General features: G+C 43.4%; 1 protein-coding gene across 2 annotated transcripts in view; it reads right to left on the reverse strand.

Moving 5' to 3' along the window:
• The window catches only part of RRN3 (RRN3 homolog, RNA polymerase I transcription factor), a 33,446-nt gene that overhangs the window by 6,802 nt on the left and 12,434 nt on the right, over window positions 1-14,210 (reverse strand). For both annotated transcript variants that reach the window (XM_047780452.1, XM_047780451.1), the window contains exons 9-15: window positions 11,626-11,724; window positions 10,186-10,278; window positions 9,449-9,587; window positions 6,595-6,725; window positions 4,379-4,509; window positions 3,241-3,425; window positions 730-838 (exon numbers count right to left, since the gene is read on the reverse strand). In XM_047780452.1, coding sequence (XP_047636408.1) covers window positions 730-838; window positions 3,241-3,425; window positions 4,379-4,509; window positions 6,595-6,725; window positions 9,449-9,587; window positions 10,186-10,278; window positions 11,626-11,724 — 887 coding nt within the window. The remainder of the gene's footprint in view (window positions 1-729; window positions 839-3,240; window positions 3,426-4,378; window positions 4,510-6,594; window positions 6,726-9,448; window positions 9,588-10,185; window positions 10,279-11,625; window positions 11,725-14,210) is intronic.

The following is a 14,210-nucleotide window of genomic DNA, read 5'->3' on the forward strand; positions in this document are numbered from 1 at the left end:
GCGTTGCTGTGGCTCTGGCATAGGCAGCTACAGCTCCGATTCGACCCCTAGCCTGGGAACCCTATATGCCCCGGGAGCAGCCCTAGAAAAGGCAAAAAGACCAAAAAAAAAAAAAATTAAGTCATGATCCTGCCCTCGATATCCTGATTAGATGCCCACCGTCTCCAATTCACTTTGTACGTGAAGCAGAATAATTCAGGGACTCCTTATGAAGGAGCTGGACTGCCGGCACACAGACCTTAGCTCTGCCACAGTTCAGCCACGACCTCACACAGGTAGTTTAATTTCTCTTGGCCCCATCTCGCCTTTTATAAACAGGGGTTAATAATGCAGTCATTGGACTGTGTGAGGATTGAGTGGGTTCTATGTCAAGTGCTTACCAGAACTGGGCCAGGAACAGAGTCAAAGGCATGTGTTAGCTATAGCCACAGGCCTCACTAAACCAACTTCCTATTACTGGATGGTTATCTCAGGTCCAATCTATTTTTATTACTCTTAGGGGAGTCACTCTAATAAACACCTCTGGTTTGTACCGCTCAGCTTGCTAGCTGCCTTACTTATTTCAAAGTGCCTAAGCTTCTGTTGAATTATCCCTCTTCAGAAGAAAAGTAGTGGCAGTTTTCAATGAAACCAAAGTATAAAGACAATAGTTGCAATGGGTTTTAAATGTTTCATTGTTATCAACATAAATTTACTTTTAAATAACCTCCACCAATAAAACATAAATACCTTGTGATTGCAGCAAAAAAGTTAACGACTGAGGGCAGGCAAATCTTCAGAGGATTTAGCTGACTCATAACTATCCGTTCAAAATTTAGACTTTGAAGGTACCTCAAACCTAGGAGTAAAAAACAAAAAGTTTTTCTTTTTTTAAAGTACAAACATAACACACAAGCAGCACAGATTATTTCATATATTAAAAAAACAATTTTAGGAGTTCCCGTCATGGCGCAGTGGTTAACGAATCCGACTAGGAACCATGAGGTTGCGGGTTCGGTCCCTGCCCTTGCTCAGTGGGTTAACGATCCGGCGTTGCCGTGAGCTGTGGTGTAGGTTGCAGATGCGGCTCGGATCCCGCGTTGCTGTGGCTCTGGCGTAGGCCGGAGACTACAGCTCCGATTCGACCCCTAGCCTGGGAACCTCCATATGCCGCGGGAGCGGCCCAAGAAATAGCAACAACAACAACAACAAAAAAGACAAAAGACAAAAAAAAACCCACAATTTTAAAACAAATGCTCTAGTTTTCCTGTGGCACAGTGGATTAAGGATCAGGCATCGTCACCGCACTGGCTTGGGTCGAACCTCTGGCACTGGAACTTCCACGCACCACAGGTGTGGCCAAAAAAAGAAAACAAATGCTTTAAAGGTCCATGTAGAAAGTCACACAATGCAGACCCCAAAGAATATCACTACACTTAACCATATGAATTTACGACCAAGCCAACTTTTGTAAAGAAAACAGTTTATTCTTTTAAAGATCTAGGAAGTAAATACACATTCCTAATGTGCTACAAGCTTATGTGACAATTTGGAATTCAGACATATATTACAAGCTCAGCAGATGCTGAGTATACAAAGAAAAAAAAAAAAAGACCACTCTGATTGAAATCAACCATCAGGAGTTCCCGTCGTGGCGCAGTGGTTAACGAATCCGACTAGGAACCATGAGGTTGTGGGTTCGGTCCCTGCCCTTGCTCAGTGGGTTAACGATCCGGCGTTACCGTGAGCTGTGGTGTAGGTTGCAGACATGGCTCGGCTCCTGAGTTGCTGTGGCTCTGGCGTAGGCCAGTGGCTACAGCTCCGATTCGACCCCTAGCCTGGGAACCTCCATATGCCGCGGGAGCGGCCCAAGAAATGGCAAAAAGACAAAAAAAAAAAAAGAAATCAACCATCAGGGAAGTTTTAAGAAGTTAAGGGACGAGTTCCCTTGTGGCTCAGTGGGTTAAGGATCCAGCATCGTCACTGCTGTGGCTGTTACTGCAGTGGCGCAGGTTCAATCCCTGGCCCAGGAACTTCCACATGCTGCAGGCACGGCCAAAAAAAAAAGTGACTATATACATTTATACACGCACTAATCTGACAACAAAACAAACACCAAGACTTGCGTGTTTTAAATTACTAGTGAAGTTGAGCATGCTTTTCAAATGTGCATTCGTTGTCCGTATTTCAGGTTTTTTGTTTTATTTTGTTTTTTAACAAAACTGTGGAGGTAGAAGGAAAAATGAGACAGAGAATGCCTTGGAACTAGTAAATATAATTCTCTCCTATGTTAAAAAGAAAGACATCACACTTATTCTAAGAGAAGCAAACCAACCTATGCCTAAGTGTATTTTCTTAGGAGGCTCCTTATTTTGCTTTTTTTTTTTAAATTTTTTGGCCATGCCTATGGCATGTGGAAGTTCCTGGGCCAGGGATACAACCCGAGCCACAGCAGTGATCCAATTAGCCACAGTGACAACACTGGACCCTTAACCCCTGCACCACAAGAGAACTCCTTTAGAAGACTCTCTGATGTGTATTTTGATAAAAATGACTAAAAACGTGATAATGTAATGGCTCATAAGGAGTAGGTCAGATCCTCTTTAAGACTCTTACCATTCATTTACACAAAGAAAAGCAAAGATTTACTTACTCTGCAATAAAACCTTGTCCTACTAGAGTTCATACGACGATCTTTAAGCCCTGTATCTCTTTATAAGCATTCAGGACATGAGGCCTGGCACCAGTGGGGTACAAGAGCTCAGCCTCACTTCACATTTTACAGTGACCCTAGATGCCACCCTCCAAAGCAGAGGTCCCCAGTATCAAATCCACCAACCCCGCCCCCACCTTTTTTTGTCCTTTGAGGGCTGCACCCATGGCATATGGAGGTTCCCAGGCTAGGGGTCGAATCGCAGTTACAGCTGCCAGCCTGCACCACAGCTACAGCAACGCGGGATCCGAGCAGCTCACAACGACACCGGATCCTTAACCCACTGAGCAAGCCAGGGATCGATCCTGCGTCCTCATGGATGCTAGTCAGTTTCATTTCCACTGAGCCATGACAGGAACTCCCCCCACCAACTCTTAAAGAGAAGGCCTAAGGGATTTTTAGGAGCCTTATAGGCTTATCGCTGCTTGAAATTATCTGTAAAAGTTTGCATGCACGTGCGGTTTTCTGACTCCATAGTTTTCGTCATTCTGAAGGGTAACCGGACACAGCAAAGTCTAGTTCACATCCACCAGCCCCAGGTCACTGACCTTCCTTCAGGTTTCCACTTAAAAGCTGCCTGTGTCTAAAAACAAAAGTGTAGAACACAGCTTGGCAGGCTGAATAGAACGGCCCGTGGAGAGCGACATCGCAGAATGCCTTGGCTCCCGAATCCTGGTTATTAAGGTATACGTGCAGCCAGTTAACCAAAAGATCTAGGCATGATTTTACAGTACTAGAGAAAAGAGAAATCCAAGTCAATTTCGCCAGCTTCTTAAAAAACCAGAGCGACATACGAACACACACAATTGCCTCTCGCTACAAACTAAGGAAAGTCTATCCGTTGGCTTATCTCTTCCTCGAGGCCACGGAGGAGAAACCACCAAAGGAAAGAAAATCACGGGCAGGTGAAAAGGTCTTCCAGTTACAAGGTCAGGCATCTGGACCTTCCAAGAACAACAGGCAGCCCCCTAAGCATGCCTGAAGTCCCCAGGGATGGAAAACATTTTCTCCTCCTCAGCCCGGAAGGACTTTTTCGATGGCCTCCCAGCCCTCTTCGGGGATGTGGCCAAAGAACAGGGCACGCTGACCCACATCTTGTAAGAGAAAGATGGTCTCATTGACCTCATCACTCCCTCCAGGATTCTGATGACGAAATCTGGTCAGCGAGGTAAGAGAGAACGGCCAGGGAGCTTTTAGTTTTGAGGGAAGGTTTTGTAACAGCATCCTGGCCCGACGAGAGCTTCATGGATCACTGGGAAAAACAGGCCTAGAGTGGGCCTCCTGGACAGATCTTACTATTACCTTTAAAAGGATTTTTTTCTTCAGCTTTAACAGATACAACTGATTCGGAATGCAAATGAAAAATGACAAACCTATAAAAAGAATCAAAACAGTATACAACACTACGCCATCCACGAGAGAAACGGATCTTCATGTTCAAGTGCAACCATACAGAACAGATGACAAGAGCTTTGCATATGAGGTTTTACATTTTAAAAAGGAGACATTTTATTCTGAAACTGCCTCTTGGAAACATAAACATCTTGCATAGAGTGGGAGAACAGATTTTTTTCACTTTAAAGACAGACCAAAAAAATAAGGCATATATTTCTCTGACTCGAGACAATACTATAATCTTTTGAAAGCGTGATAATGAAAAAGCACTTGGAAATTTAGGTTACTTACATAAGAGGAATAAATTTAGCTCTTGCCAAAAAGCTTCCAATATAATTTGCAGCAGCTTGCCTGATGATAGCAGGATTATTTGGATCCTGTAATTTTTTCCAGAGATGTTCCAAAAATGCTTCTGCGAATCCCTATAAAAAGAAAAGCTGTTGGTCTCATCCTTTTTTTTTTTTTTGTCTTTGTCTTTTTAGGGCCACACTCGTGGCATATGGAGGTTCCCAGGCTAGGGGTCTAATCAGAGCTACAGCTGCCAGCCCATGCCACAGCCACCCAACACCTGATCCGAGCCACATCTGTGACCTACACCACAGCTCATAGCAACGCCATATCCTTAACCCACTGAGCAGAGGTCAGGGGTCAAACTGGAGTCCTCATGGATGCTAGTCAGGTTTGTTAACTGCTGAGCCACAATGGGAACTCCCAGGTCTCATCTTCTTTTTTAATTTTTTTATTTGTTTATTTTTTGGTCTTTTTAGGGCTGCACCCTCAGCATAAGAAGGTTCCCAGGCTAGGGGTCTAATCAGAGCTGTAGCCGAAGGCCTACGCCACAGCCACAGCAACGCCAGATCCAAGCCGAGTCTGTGACCTACACCACAGCTCACGGCAACGCAGGATCCCCAACCAACTGAGCGAGGCCAGGGATCGAACCCGCAACCTCACGGTTCCTAGTCAGATTCATTTCTGCTGTGCCATGACGGGGACTCCTCATCTTCTTTTTTTAAATTCTTAAGATATTCTGGCTATCAGAATCCTAAGATTTTTAACTCACTTATATGAGAAAGTTCTGGTATCTCAGTTATACTACTAAACAGATAATAAATACTTTTTTTTTTTCAGTCTTTTGCCTTTTCTAGGGCTGCTCCCTCGGCATATGGAGGTTCCCAGGCCAGGGGTCGAATCAGAGCTGTAGCCACAGGCCTACACCACAGCTCACAGCAACACCGGATCCTTAACCCACTGAGCAAGGCCAGGGATCGAACCCACAACCTCATGGTTCCTAGTTGGATTCGTTAACCACTGAGCCATGATGGGAACTCCATGAATATGGTTATTGTGGTTATTTTTAAAATGTCTTGAGATAATATACGTTAACAACAAAAGGTGTTCCCCAGCATTAAATAATTCAATGGATCTAAAAACTAGCTGAACACGAAAACTAACCCTATAGATTCAGGGCTTTGGAACCCCTGGATGTGACCGGGCTATTTCTAAAGCTCTACAAGTGATTCTGACATTTAGCCGGCACTCGAAACCAGTGATAATCTGCACCCATGGAAACCCTTCTGCAGTGCCTCTCAGACTGCACACATTCAACTTAACCAGAAACAGAAATAGGGATTAAATTACAGTTGGTTTTTGACTCATTATGCAAATCATAGGGGAAAAAACAGACCAATTAAGGTTTTTTTTAAAACAAAGGATGCAACCTCCATCTTTTCCCAAATAGCTCTTTTCAGAAGCTGCTAACACACGCTTTGAGGCAGAGTGAGGTGAACCTTCCTGCCCAGGACCAATACCCTTCCAGACTATTCGAGGAAGCTACGAAAGAGTTGCAAAAAGAGGCCTCTATTTTTTTGGTTTTGCTTTGTTCTCAAAATAGAAAACCAATGCCTAAAGTTTTAAAATTCTAGATTAAAAAAAATTTAGTTTGGGCTACTTAGGAGCAACTGAAAGAAAATAAAGAAAACAGTTAAATATCCAATATGAGATTTTAATTAAGGCTTGAATTGAAAGGAAGAGCACCACCTAGCGGAGCAAACACGGGATGACACTTTCCGAGCACTCAGATGAACTGCACTCAGATGAAGCCCTCTGCTTCTTCCTTATATTGAAAAGGGCTTCCCATTTTTTATTTATTTTTTAACGGCCAAAAGTATGGCATATGGAAGTTCCGGGGCTAGGAGTTGAATTGGGGCTTACAATGGCTGCTGGCCTACATCACAGCTCACAGCAATGCAGATCCTTAACCCACTGAACGCGGCCAGGGATCAAACCCACATCCTCATGGATACTAGCCAGGTTCGTTTCTACTGAGCCACAATGGGAACTCCCCAAAAGGGCTGGCTATTATTAGAGGCACTAAGTAAAATGAGCTGAAGACAACGAGATACTCACTTCGGTCTCCCTTTCCATACCGTCCCCTCATCCCTCATTTTTAAATGGAAAATTGTGGGTGAGACTAAAATAAGCTACAATTATATTAACGACATACTCACCAATTTAAAGCTACAGAGGTAAAACATAAAAAACTGCACGTGGCAGGAGGCATGCGTGGGCAACAGGAGTTTGTCAAAGATGGTTATGAGATCTCGATATAAATCCTTTGTCTTGCTGTTATCAATCTTACCTACAAAGAAAATTTGGCACTTCAGTTCTATAAAAATATAATTTTCAAGCTACCAGTTTCACTTATCAATGTTTAAAAAGAAAATAAAACTACTAAGAAACACGTCATGGAGGTCTGTCATGGCTCAGTGGTTAATGAACTAGACTAGAATCCATGAGGACACAGGTTCAGTCCCTGGCCTTGCTCAGTGGGTTAAGGATCCGGCTTCACTGAGATCTGTAATATAAGTTGCAAACAAATGGGCTCTGATCCAGCATTGCTGTAGCTGTGGGATAGGCTGACAGCTACAGCTGCAATCTGACCCCTAGACTGGGAACCTCCACATGCTGCAAGTGTGGCCCTTAAAAAAAAAAAGACCAAAAAAAATAAAAAAAGAAACACATCCTCAACGGATACCTGTATAACTGATTTACACTGCTGTATACCTGAAACTAACACAACTTTCTAAGTCAACTATACTCCAATAAAATTTTATTTAAAAAAAACAACAACACATCATCCATTGACCTATAGGGGGAAAAAAAGCCATCTTCATCTTGCACAGGTTTTCCTCTTCACGTATAACAACCCAGCAGTAGCAAGAAAGCAGGCACTCATCTCACACACACACTACTGTAATGTCATAAACTGTCAAATCGCAACTTAGAAGAAGCCCTTTGATCCAGCGACTCAACTGCTGGGAATTCACCACAAGGAAATAATCGAAGATATATGCATAAGAATGTTCGTTACACTGTTATTTATAATGGCCAAAAAAAAAAAAGCATGGGGGTGGTTTTAAAACATCATTGGGCATTCCGTTCGTGTATTAGTGGTTAATGAACCTGACTAAGATCCATGAGGATGCAGGTTCCATCCCTGGCCTCGTTCAGTGGGTTAAGGATCCGGTGTTGCCATAAGCCGTGGTGTAGGTTGCAGACTCGGCACAGATCCCACATTGCTGTGGCTGTGGTGTAGGCCAGCAGCTGTAGCTCCAGTTCAACCCCTGGCCTGGGAACCTCAATATGCCACTGGTGTAGCCCTAAAAAGCAAAAATAAATAAATACATAAACAGCAGGGGAAGGAAAAAAAAGAGAGAGAGAGACCAGTTAAATCTATATGATTAGCAATAACTATTTTAGAATAACAATGAATGGGATGAGAAAAATGTTCACAATAGGTGAAAAGGGCAGATAATAAACCACTTACAGTGTGATTCTGCCAGATCACTGAGAAAAACACTCATATATCCATGCAAACAGGAAAGTAAAACATAAAAATTCTAATAACAGTCCTCTGAATAGTAGGAATGTGGTCATAGTCTTTTCTTTCCCCTTTCTTTTCCTTTATAGGGCTGTACCTGCACCACAGGGAGGTTCCCAGGCCAGGGGTCAAACTGGGCACTGCAGCTGCCAGCTTACGCCATAGATGCTTCTGCAACCTACACCACGGCTCACAGCAATGCCACATCCTTTAACCCACTGAGCAAAGCCAGGGACCAAACCTGCATCCTCATGGATACTTGTCGTATTCTTAACCCGTTGAGCCACAACAGGAACTCAAGGGTCTTTTGAAATCCTTTCCTGTATTCTCCAAATTTTCTCTAATCAACACGTATCATTTTTATAACAGTAAAAAAGTTTAAATGGTGACACAGTTAACTCAGATTCAAGTCCTAGTACTCGGAATGGCTGAGTTTCATTCTTGACCCCTAGTTAGCAATGTGAATGGAAAATTTCTGTTTTTTCATGGCAAAACCTCTAGACTGAAAAATCCCACAAGGGCAGAAGCATATCAATTTGTTCACTACAGTACCAACACCCTGGCACAACCAGCTACCAAGATTCTCTAAAATCAAATGTAACACCATGTACCATGTGCCCAATCTATTACACCAATCTCACATGTCTTGAACTTGAGTATGATTTGAATTTCACCTAAAACTGACCAAACTTCATACATAATCTTTCAATACAGAAGTCAGTGGAAAGATGATCAAGGGCTTTGAAGAGAAGCATAACTGAGCCCAAATCCCAGTCCCACCATTTTCAAGCTGTGTCACACTAGCAAGTTACAATGTTTCTAAACTTTCTTTTCCTCATACGCAAAATAGTGATCTTTTTTTTCTTGGCTTTTTATTTTTTGCTTTTTAGGGCTGCACCCATGGCATATGGAGGTTTCCAAGCTAGGGGTCGAATCAGAGCTGCAACTTCGGGCCGACACCACAGCCACCACAACGCCAGATTCAAGCCGCATCTGCAACCTACATCACAGCTCACGGCAATCCTGTATCCTTAACCCACTGAGTGAGGCCAGGGATCAAACCCGAATCCTCGTGGATCTTAGTCGGGTTTGTTAACCGCTGAGCCATGACAAGAAATCCTTTTTTTTGTTTGTTTTTTAGGTCTGCACTCACAGCATATGGAAGTTCCCAGGCCGGGGTTGAATCAGAGCTACAGCTGCCAGCCTATGCCACAACCACAGCAAGATGGGATCTGAGCCTCGTCTGAGACCTACACCACAGCTCATAGCAACACCAGACCCTTTAACCCACTGAGCAGGGCAAGGGATCGAACCCTCGTTCACATGGATACTGTCAGGTTCATTTCCACTGCACCACAAAATAATGACTTCGGTTATAAGACTTCTATCAGTGCTAATGTATGAAAACTACCCAGCACATGGCCTGGGGCACTGGAGGTTTCAACAAAGCAGCAGCTACAGTGACTATTAGAGGCTGTTACCATCTACATAGCAGACATCCTTGACATAGGACAAGAGCAAAGACAGCAAGATGTCCAGGCGTTCAGCTACGGGATGGACCATCTGAGTGGGCCTTTCGGGATCAGCCTTTGTTTCGTGTTCAGTTTCTTCATCTTCATCCTTTGAAGGTAAAGTAAAAATTGAAATTAAAATCAGTAAAAGTAGTGAGAAAAGTCTGAGGTAACAGTTTCCTTTAAAAACTCTGGTGCTGGCTCAGGAGGTTAAGAAGCCGACCAGCAGCGGCTTTCCAACTGAGACGCAACTCCAGCTTAGCTCCTTCCCCGGCCCCTTCCTGTTGCTCGCACCCTTTGTCCCGAGGGCACCCAAATCCGCTGCTCCCGGTAAAGCCCACATAAGACATCACCCCAGAGAGAAGCACTATGTACGACTGGTAAAACACGGAAACGAAGCTGCTATGCTTCTCTAGGCATCAGTCTCTCACAAACAATATGTGGTTTACAACAACAATCAGAAAAGACAAACTTAAGAATAAAAGTGAAACATACCGCACCAAACCCAAATTCAAAGCCTGGGCAACCAGCCAAGCCTACCAGTCAGTAGGTGACCGAGCAGCAAATGCCTCATTCTAGAAATCAACTTCAAGTCTGCTCCGCTACTGTTTTAATGCTACGCCTCGGAAAAGACTGAGAAGCCATCAGCTGTCTCCCCAGCCCTCGGGGACTGTGAAGTATGTCTGACTTTGTTAATAAACACTAACCATGTGAAACAGCCCTTCTGTGACATCTGTTCCACTACCAGACTGAGGTGCTGTTTCCTCAGCATCTTCAATATCCTGCCGAGATGCATTCACCTACAGTTTAACAGAGGAGAAAGAAAAAGAATAAAAACATTTAAACTACAACTACATTATTCCCACATGGGACACTCATCTGATATACATGCTTTAAAACTGTCCAGGGAGTTCCCATCGTGGCACAGTAGAAACCAATCCAACTATGAGCCATGAGGTTGCAGGTTCAATCCCTGGTCTTGCTCCGTGGGTTAAAGATCTGGCATTGCCGTGAGCTGTGGTGTAGGTCAAAGACACAGCTTGGTTTCTGCATGGCTGTGGCTGCGGTGTAGGCCGGCAGCTTCAGCTCCAATTTGGACCCCTAGCCTGGGAACCTCCACACGCCTCAGGTGTGGCCAGGTTAGCACCCTCGTCAGCACTGTCACTCAGTACACAGTGATGGTATGCAAACCTTTACATCAGTCTGGGTCATGAAGGAATTAACAATACATTAACGATTAACAATGAAGCCTCTTGTATTACATACTTACATAAAATCACTATCTACTGTGCTTGGTGGCCTAAGTCACAGAGCTTCAACAAACCACGTCTATTGCAACTCTTAGTAAGCACGAGACACATGCACATTGTCTAAGAAGCATATCATCAATCAACTGAGCAGAAGATGATTAAATGAAAGTCAAATGCGGCCTCACCCCCATGTCTCCAGTTCCAATGCAGTCCCAAGGGCCAGTGTGCCAGCCTTCCACGTGTCACCAGAATCCACTTTCCCTCAGAACCCACTCCCACCCCACCCCCCAGCCCTTCAGAATCCACTTTTCCCATGTACCTTACTGCAGGCTGCTTAAAAAAAGGCAAAAGAGGAATTCACGTCGTGGCACAGCGGAAATGAATCCGACTAGGAACCATGAGGTTGAGGGTTCGATCCCTAGCCTCGCTCAGTAGGTTAAGGATCTGGCGTTGCTGTGAGCTGTGGCGCAGGCCGGCAGCAACAGTTCCAATTAGACCCCTAGCCTGGGAACCTCCATATGCTGCAGGTGTGGCCCTAAAAAGCCAAAAGCCAAAAAAAAACAGGTAAAAAGAATCCCTAACTCACTTCCTTAGGCATGACTTCCTGACTCTTTCTGACTACAGTGGGTTTGCTAGCTCCCAATGCCCGTGTGCACCTCGCATTAACCATACCCTTACTTTCCACGTATGGGTCTAGCTGATGAATCCCTGCTCCCCGACCATGAGAGGTGGGACCGTCTACAAACCATAGTCACCGATGGGGTTCAAGAAATGTGTCAAACTGTAGATTCTTTTTCACTTTTGCTACAATTATTTCAAATACTAAGGCTATAACAAATACTATGACAGACTTAATAAGTGAAAATCAAAGCGAAAAGCAAATGACCCAACACTTACATCCAACTTGAGTAGCTTCTCAATAACAAGCTCCAGAATTTCATGCCTCAAGGTCGGAAAATACACACTAATCCTTAATAAGTTATGAACATAACATTCCTAAAACATAAAAAGATGATATTGCAACAGAGAATGTTTTATAATTATGTAAGCAAAATACCAACAGTCTTTAGTTTCAATTATTTAAATAGAAAAAACTACCCAGCAACAGAGAAACTACACTGCTTCTGTACACAATGCTCAGTATAATCTCATCACCTCCATTAAAAAAAAGTTTGTTATCTGCACACTTTTACAGTGTTTTTAAAACAGGTTTTGGAATTCCCGTTGTGGCGCCTCGGAAATGAATCCCACTAGGAACCATGAGGTTGTGGGTTCGATCCCTGGCCTCAGTCTGTGGGTTAAGGATCTGGCGTTGCTGTGGCTGTGGTGTAGGCCAGCAGCTGCAGCTCCAATTAGACCCCTAGCCTGGGAACCTCCATATGCTGCAGGTGAGGCCCTAGAAAAGACAAAAACAAACAAACAAACAAAAAACAAAAAAACAGGTTTTGTTGAGATATAATTCACACACAATTCAACCATTTAAAATGTACAATTCAATGTTTTTTATGTTCAACAGGACATATAACCACCACTGTAATCAATTTTAGAGCATTTTCACCACCCTAAAAAAAACCCTGTATTTTCTAGTAATGTACCTCCTACCAGCCCTAGGTAAACACTGGCCTACTTTCTTTCTCTACCAATTTGCCTAGTACAGACATTATAATATGCAGTGTTTTAGCACAATGTTTTCACAGTTTATTCATATTGTAACAAGTAAACCATTCCTTTTTACTCCTGAATGATATTCCACTGTACAGACACATCACATTCTGTTTTTCTTTTTTTAGGGCCGCACTCACAGCATATAGGAGGTTCCCAGGCTAGGGGTCGAATCAGAGCTGCAGCTGCCAGCCTACACCTCAGCCATGGGAACATCAGATCCAAGCTGCAATGCAACCTATACCACAGCTCATGGCAATGCCAGATCCTTTAACTCACTGAGTGAGGCCAAGGATCAAACCCTCATCCTCATGGATACTAGTTGGGTTCTTAACCCAATGAACCAGGAGGGGAACTTCACATTGTTTATTTATAAGCTGCTACACATTTGGTTTCCATATTTTGGCTGTTAGGAATAATGCTGCTTGGAACATTTATGGAAAAGTTTTACTTAAGCAGACAAATATTTTCACTTCTCTTAGGTATATACCTACAATGGAAATGCTGGGTCATATAGCAATTCTACATTTACTTTTTTGTTTTTTTTCCTGGCCTCACCTGCAGCATGTCGAAGTTTCCAGGCCAGGGATCAAACCCAAGCCACTAAAGTGACAATGCCAGATCTCACTACACCACAAGAGAACCCCTACGCTGAATCTTTTTGCAGAGGTATCAGACTATTTTCCAAAGTAGCTGCAACATCTACCATTTTACATTCCCCCCAGCAGAGTAGGGAGTGTTCTGGCTCGTCACAGCCTCAACTACATGTGTCATTATCTGTCTTTTGAGTACCGTCATCCTAGTGAGTAATAACAGTATCTCATCTTGGAGTTCCCGTTGTGGCTCAGTGGTTAACGAATCCGACTAGGAACCATGAGGTTGCGGGTTCGATCCCTGGCCTTGCTCAGGGTTAAGGATCCCACGTTGCCGTGAGCTGTGGTATAGGTTGCAGATGCAGCTCGGACCCCGAGTTACTGTGGCTCTGGTGTAGGCCGGTGGCTACAGCTCAGATTAGACCCCTAGCCTGGGAACCTCCATCTGCCTCGGGTGCAGCCCAAGAAATGTCAAAAAGACAAAAACAAACAAACAAACACACACCAGTATCTCATTTTGGTTCTGACTTGCGTTTCTCTAATGGCTAATGATGTCGAGTTTCTCATGTGCTCATTAGCGATTTGTATGTCTCTTTTGGAGAAACACCAACTCAGATCCTTTTATTTATTTATTTATTTATTTATTTATTTATTTATTTATGGTCTTTTTGCTATTTCTTTTGGGCCGCTCCTGCAGCATATGGAGGTTCCCAGGCTAGGGGTTCGAATCGGAGCTGGATCCTTAACCCACTGAGGGAGGCCAGGGATCAAACCTGCTACCTCATGGTTCCTAGTCGGATTTGCTTCCGCAGCACCACAATGGGAACTCCTAGCTATGAATTTTTTATAGCTGCCCCTTATCAGGCTGAGAAAGTTTCCTTCTGTTTTTGTCATAAAGGGGTTTTGGTGTTTGTCACTTTTCCTGCATCTATTGACATGACCATGTGGTACTTATCATTTATTCTACTGATACAGGTATATTATACTAATTAATTCGGGGATATTAAATCAACCTTGCATTCTAAGGATAAATTTCATTTGGTCATGGTGCCTAATTTTTTTTATATGTTTCTAGATTCAGTTTTTTGAGTATTTTGTTGAGAATTTTTGCATCTATGTTCAAAAGAGATACAGAATTTATAATAGTCCACTTGAAGAAGACTATCACAAATATCAGCAGAAGTTATTATTAACCCCTTGTTTAACACTGATAATACTTTAGGAAAA

This window comes from Phacochoerus africanus, chromosome 5, assembly GCF_016906955.1.
Source record: "Phacochoerus africanus isolate WHEZ1 chromosome 5, ROS_Pafr_v1, whole genome shotgun sequence".
Lineage (NCBI taxonomy): Eukaryota > Metazoa > Chordata > Mammalia > Artiodactyla > Suidae > Phacochoerus > Phacochoerus africanus.